Source organism: Salvelinus sp. IW2-2015, linkage group LG8, assembly GCF_002910315.2.
Source record: "Salvelinus sp. IW2-2015 linkage group LG8, ASM291031v2, whole genome shotgun sequence".
Classification (NCBI taxonomy): domain Eukaryota; kingdom Metazoa; phylum Chordata; class Actinopteri; order Salmoniformes; family Salmonidae; genus Salvelinus; species Salvelinus sp. IW2-2015.
In genome coordinates this window covers 12667772-12675081 of record NC_036848.1, presented here as the reverse complement: position 1 = coordinate 12675081, position 7310 = coordinate 12667772, and the positions used below count along the sequence as shown (strand labels likewise).

The 7310-nt window shown below is 39.5% G+C and overlaps 1 protein-coding gene across 1 annotated transcript; it reads left to right on the top strand.

Annotated features, from left to right (window-relative positions):
- The first annotated feature begins 768 nt into the window (after positions 1-768).
- LOC111967435 (zinc finger protein ZIC 3) lies at positions 769-4109 on the top strand. The gene is made up of 3 exons (XM_023992454.3): positions 769-2016; positions 2910-3073; positions 3448-4109. The coding sequence occupies exons 1-3, from the start codon at positions 1026-1028 to the stop codon at positions 3631-3633; spliced, it is 1341 nt and encodes a 446-aa protein (XP_023848222.1). The 5' UTR covers positions 769-1025; the 3' UTR covers positions 3634-4109.
- Positions 4110-7310: the final 3201 nt, after the last annotated feature.

The following is a 7310-nucleotide window of genomic DNA, read 5'->3' as shown; positions in this document are numbered from 1 at the left end:
GCGGCATCAAGAAAGCCACATTTCGGATCTCTGCCAACTGCATTCATGTTCTCAGCTAATAAGAGTCAAAATGCTAAAATAAAATAGATAGATAGATAGATAGATAGATAGATTGATATATAGATAATTAGATAGATATATATAGATAGATGTTGTAAACGGGAATGATTTACTGTTATTACACGTGTATTTTGAAATACACTATGTATAACCAAACGTTACAAACGCATCAAAAGGCACCAAGTAAAATGTTATCTTTTTGACCAATGCAGAGACGATTAATTGTGATTGTTGGTTAAACAACATGCTCGTGTATGACTGAATTATTTGACATGTAAGCCATAGGCTGAAGTTAAGATAATTATTATTTTTCCTAGAGTTCTATCAGATAAAAACATTTTCAGTAACTTTGTTAGGACAACCTAAAACAAACATTTGCTATGACTATTGTCCTCTGGTTATTTACAGTTTATAATAGAGATTATTCAACTTTTGCACCGGGAGATAAACAAGGGTCATGGTATTGAAGCGACAGAAAGCTCGCTCCGTTACCTTACCTGCAAAATATTGCCTGCACTAACCAATCAAATTAAACCACTGAGACGAACTGCCATTTTCAATACCAAACCGTGCCAATCAACAGACATCTAGCCAATTAACTTCCTTCTTTGGCGTCACGTGCCAAAGGGGGAGCTGAGCTCTCATTGGGCGTCATAGCACTGCCTCCCGAGTTCATTTATGTGCAGGGAGTGAGTGATTGACTTTATCAGTCCAAGGACATCATTCGTCTGGAAAGGGGGGGAAGTTTGATCATCTTTCTCACGGATCCCAGTTACGGGAGTTTCTCTCTGCTGTGTAAGCGAAGGATTGTTTTTTCCTTGTTTTGCTTTTCTACTTTTAAATTCTTATTTGCCGTTTCAACGCACTGAAATCGGGTTCCCGTTATTCGAGGTTAGAGTGAGCTCCACCAACCTGGAGTTTCAGTTGAATTTTCTTTTATTTCGTTATAAGTTCGCTTGAGCCCAATGACTATGCTCCTTGACAGCGGTRCGCAGTTCCCATCGCTAGGAGTGGGGGGTTTCGGAACACCGCGGCACCATGAGATAGGGAACAGAGATCCAGGTTTGGGACTCAATCCCTTCGCTGATTCATCCCACTCCGCAGCTTTCAAACTCAGCCCGGTGGCTCACGATATAGCCTCCAGCCAGACTTCAGCTTTTACCCCGCAAGCCAGTGGATACGCAGCTGCCCTGGGACACCATCATGGCGGACAGGTGGGTTCGTACGGCGGTGGACCGTTCAATTCAACCCGGGACTTTCTATTCAGAAACCGTGGCGTTGGAGAGTCCGCTGCATCGAGTGCCCAGCATGGGATCTTTGCCGCTTCTGCGGGGAGCCTGCATGGACCCCCTGGAATCTCCGATAACCCAGGACATCTGTTGTTTTCAGGGCTCCATGACCAGGGCGTGAGCCATACTTCACCAAGTGGACATGTAGTCAACAGTCAAATGCATCTTGGTTTACGCGGYGACATTTTTGGAAGACCCGACCCATACCGTCCGGTCGCCAGCCCTCGGACAGACCCCTACGGCGCTCAGCTCCACAACTACAACCACCCAATGGGGATGAATATGGGGATGAATGTGCCGACACACCACGGTCCTGGGGCCTTCTTTAGATACATGAGGCAACCCATAAAGCAAGAAATGTCGTGTAAATGGATAGATGAGAACCAGATGAACCGACCCAAAAAGACTTGTGAAAGGACTTTCAGCACAATGCACGAGATGGTGACGCACGTCTCCATGGAACACGTTGGCGGCCCCGAGCAAAGTAACCACATTTGCTTTTGGGAGGATTGCCCTAGAGAGGGGAAATCATTTAAGGCCAAGTACAAACTCGTGAACCACATTCGAGTGCACACTGGAGAGAAACCCTTCCCCTGTCCATTCCCTGGTTGTGGAAAAATATTCGCCAGGTCGGAAAATTTGAAAATTCACAAAAGAACACACACAGGTAATTTTATTTTCTCATGTTTGCTGACAAAAACCACAAGTTTACGTTGCCTATCAATAGACCGCTATTTTATTTTTGCAGTAGGCATGGGAAAGAGAATAGGCATATTGTGGAGAGATTGTTGCATTTTATAACTTAATGCTCGAGAGAAGGCCTCAATTTGGTTTCTAGTTTATACTGGGATAGATAATAAATATGTTGGAACGAAAATACCCATACTATTATTTTATGCACTGAAGATTGCATTTGTTGAAGGATCGGATAGTCTAATTTAAGCCTATCTCAATATATATTAAATGTGCATATTTTGACGTTGGCATGTGTGGACATATTTCTCGATTAGAGAAGCTATTCTGCACGCTCTCGAGGTGTTGATCGAGTTGTGTGTGTATTAAGGGAGAGGCGGACACATACTTTCTCAAAACGAGTGTGAGTGAAGTAGCCTAAACTACATTACGATGGACTCCCTCGGTGCATGTGTGAGTCTGAACAATTGGCCCGGTTACTCTCTCTCTCTTGTTTTACTAGGCTGGGCTATAGGCTACTACTCCATCCTACAAATCAGTACAGCAGTTGGGTATTAACATTGTAGCCTAAGTAAACACACTACGACAAAGCATACAACCGTTGCCTAATATCAAAGTACATACCACATCAAACCCTTACAATAGCATTCGCTTATCCATATTTGTGCACGTTTATGTYTATCCTAAAAATGTAGGCCTGTATTGAACACATGCTATTGCTGTTCACAGGGCATAGGTCATCAACGGTGAACAAGTCAGCAGAACATCTCTCCTCGAGAGCATGTCGAGTTTGCATATGTCGTGGTGGGAGACTAATCAATCTGCTTTGTATAGGGGTTAACGAATTGTGTTTATTCCATCTTGCAGGTGAGAAGCCGTTCAAGTGCGAATTTGACGGCTGCGACAGACGCTTCGCCAACAGCAGTGACAGGAAAAAGCACATGCACGTGCATACTTCTGACAAGCCATACATCTGCAAAGTGTGCGACAAGTCCTACACGCACCCCAGCTCTCTCAGGAAACACATGAAGGTAATTACCGTGTCAATTACACCTTAAACACATTCATCCATTGACCCAGACTGGCTAATCAAAGCATCAGCCCCGAAACAGAATCACACTCCGCTGGAAGTTTTCACTACGTTTTCACTAGGTTGGAGTGTAGCATAATGTTCATTTCCCAAATATTACTACTTACTTGGAGGCTAAGTTGGAAAGCAAATTACGCTGCAAGCCTTCAATGCAATAGCAAATTGATAGATCAAAGGGTCAATTGTAAATGGACTTATGTTGAGTGTTTATCAGTGTGTAACATATTCAACGTTCTTCTTCAAGCTATAGGCCTATAGATATATCAATGTATAATAGCAACTCCTCATGTATTTTTTWAATTATTATTATTACAGGTACACGAGTCTCAATGTTCTGAGTCCTCTCCAGCAGCAAGTTCTGGATATGAGTCGTCCACACCACCAGTTCTGGTGTCAGCGAACACTGAAGACCCAACAAAAACACCACCGTCAGCCGTGCAAAACACATCTGGGCACAGCGATGCAGGACTGCCACCCAACTTTAARGAATGGTACGTTTGAAGTCAGAAGCAAGCTCTCAATGTGGACAAAGAGGTTTTAAGGAAACCTTAAAAAGTACTCAGACCAAGGTGTACACAACATGGGATTGGAACAACTCGAGGAGATGAGAGCAAGCCAGCAGCAGCAGGCCTCGTCCTTTCTCAGGATTCGATATGTGACTTTTATTCCGAGTTCGAAGAGAACAAATAAATCATAAATAATGAAATAATACTTTCTAAGAATTAAAAAAAAAACATGTTTTTTCCCCTTTTTTAGTTTACAGATTTCAGATAATTATTTTATTTTTCWTTTTATGTATTTTCTCAAAGTTTTATTTAAAAAATAATGGAGAAGGGAGAATATTTCACGGTGTTTTATATAATGGTGACACACTACTGTCGCCTTTCAATTGATTGTTAAAACTTCAGACAGTCTTAAGAAACGTGCCAAAGTCTTTGTCTTGAACTTGAACAAAAAATAAATCATAAATAAATATATACTCGTGAATGTATTTCCTTGTTTGATGGGGTCGAATCTGTTGTCAATGTCTGTTTTCAGGTGGAGAAATGTGGTATTAGGTTACGATTGTTACCGTTAAATATAACGTTGCCTTTTGTTAATAACGTTGTAAATACATATTCATGATGCCATATTTATCAATTTGTAATTTAATTATGGATATAAGTTCTAAAACTTAAATGATATTTATGAAAATGTTTTCTAACAAGACTGTACAGTTTTGGGTCATAACCAGCTAGCATTAAACAACTATGATCAACTATAAAGCTCCAATATTGCGATTGTATCTTTTTTTAACCAATACATGTGTCTTATTTGGATCTAAGATATCGTCTATATAAATATTATGGATTTGTCTATATGATGCTGATTTTTCCATCACTTATTGTTTAGCTTGTGAGACCATTGACATGTAAATCATCAATTCTGTAAATCTGAATTGTAATCAATTGAGTTGGCAAACTATATAAAACGGTTCTGTCGTATATTTTTGGTCAAATGATCTTTTTTGMGTATTTGACTTTTATAGAATCAGAGAGTAGAGTTCATTTGTAGCATGATTTCTGATTCGAAAGATCCATCAGCCATTGACAGATGTTATATCTAGTTCATTCACGAATTCCACACCAAGGTGACAATATTTTGAGTATTTCAAATTCGGGTCAAATACCCAAACATATGAGCCAGTATGGCATTCCTTTATAGTTCCAACAATGTCTTTGTGCAAGTATGTTTAAATGTGTGCATCGGCAACAATGGAACTGTCACAACACAGTATCTTCAAAATAAAAGTTTTTTTGTCTGTCAGCTTGCATTGTTTTAAATGTAATTATTCTGTGAAACTAAGCGTGTTATTTGTTATAAGTACTGTGGTGTTGCATATAGAGCAGTTTGATTATACATTTGCTTGTTTTGTGTGAATAACCTGTCGAGAAAACCTTTTTGTGTGAATTAAGTCTAAGGAACACTAATAGATATATGTGGATTGGGGAAAATATGTTCAGTGGCACAAAGAGTTACAGCATTGCATTGTAACCTATTTTCAAGAATTTAATCTTATGCATACCACAAAATATATTGTGCTTATGAGAACGATTTCAGACCACCAGCACTACTTTTAAAACAAAATGTAAAAACAGTACCTCGTAAGTGACAGTGATATATAAAATACGTTTATTTAAATAATTTAAGGAATATATGTTTTATATACTATTTTCTATACATTAATTTAAAATAAACACGTTTTTCTTATTCCCACAACCCTTATGCCCCATGCCCTGAAGTCGGAGCACATTTCTGACTTAGAAACGCAGCTAGAATGTGATGTTGTAACACTTTCTGGGAGAAATGGGTCACACTCCAAGTTATTCCTGAAAAGCAAATGTTTTACTGATGAACTGTGTCACTGTGCCACAATCGAGGCAAACGATGACACAACAGCGAGCCTATTCCTTATTTAGCGGGAAGAGACAAAGGTTCATTGTACAATTTAAAGTAGGCTATCGTTTGTTGGTTTGTTTGTTTTACCAACTATTTATGAAGAAATGTGAACATACATTTTGAATGAAATAAAAAAAATCATTAAAACTAACGAACTGTGACGTTTATCATTCTTTGTCATTGTTGTATTAGCTTATACTCTCTGCTAAGATCATATAGAAATTACATTTGTCTGTGCGAGTCGGCACTTCACTTGAACTTGACACTGAGGAAGGCGCCATTTTAGCATCTTGTTTCTGGGAAGATGGACTGGAAAAGTTATCGACTGTAAGCTACTTGGTGCTTTCTAGAAGGAGGTGCGATTGGGCGAAACATACGCCATGTGTGAATGAAAGTGCCACTTAAACGGGATCACAACGTGAGAACTATCAAACTAACAACTACTAAAAAGTAAGCCAAGAGAGTGAGGCAAATGAGGACATGAGTTAGCAGCAAAGTATCGTCATACAGCCTATTAGGCTACTCAGGCTGCCAAAAGTAACCACTGAGCACCACGGCAGTCGTTTTACGCATGCGTGCTGAGTGCTGCTGCCAATGTATGGGCCACTACAGCGGGAAATAGTTTTGAGAAACGTTGTTGTAGCCTATTATCGAGTAGTCTCATGAAATATTAATTGTATGTAGGCTCCTCTAAAAATATAAAATAATATCAAACTATCAAACACAAAGTGAATTCAAATAAGTCATAATGCTAAACAATTGACATGTATTAGCCTAGCAAAAACCCTTGAAAAAATATCTGTTCCCCAACTGTTCGGCTAATCCTCAGCAATCATGGGGGAGACATAGAAGCCTATCAAGTTTGAATTATGATTTAACTTTACTCAGTGATGATTGTAGGCTATGATTGTAAATTAATGTTTTATAGCTATAAGACTTCATATTTACTACACAATATCTTTAGAKCTACCCCCAAAGACTCTATACCCCCACTTCCAACCCTGCCCTACCCCCATCTTCAAATATAAACAGATTTAAGAATGTATTCAAATTCCGTTTTCCATCCTCTTGCACAAGCGCGCTCTTGTATTTCACCAGGACATTTTGTCTTCTTACCCATGCAGTTCAAGTTCTTTCTAGCGGACCCCATGACGTCAAAAAAATGGGATAGGCTTTCCCTACGAGTGGCTCTGTGAAACAACGCTCACGAAAGCAAAGCCACGCATTGATGATGGCATATCGGAAGAAAAGCCTAAATAATACCTTATTCAGACGAATACAACCTAATACAAGCTGATAACTCCTAGCATAATCGTGTTTTGAGATGATGAGAAAACTGGGTGTAGGCCTATATCCACAAGAAAAACATGAAAGGCTCCTTTTTGGGGACTCTCAATGGGATTAGAAAGCGCTGGTAGTCACATGGTATGAGATGGGTAGCGGTTGTCTGACAGTGGTGTTTGTGAATACAGTAGTAGGCTCTATGTATGTGAATAGCATTAACATGCAGTATTCATTCATCTTGACATATGGACGGGGATATATTTGGATCCATAGAACAGCTTTGACACCGCACACATTAATCTATCCACGACTCTAGCGCTCACAGTCACATATGTGCTCTCATCATATCTGGAGTAGCCTATAGTCATCTATATTCAAACCTATATCATCATCTATAATCAAATCTCTTTTCAAGTGGCAAAGTCCGCATAAATTGTTACGGGTTTAGTACGTTT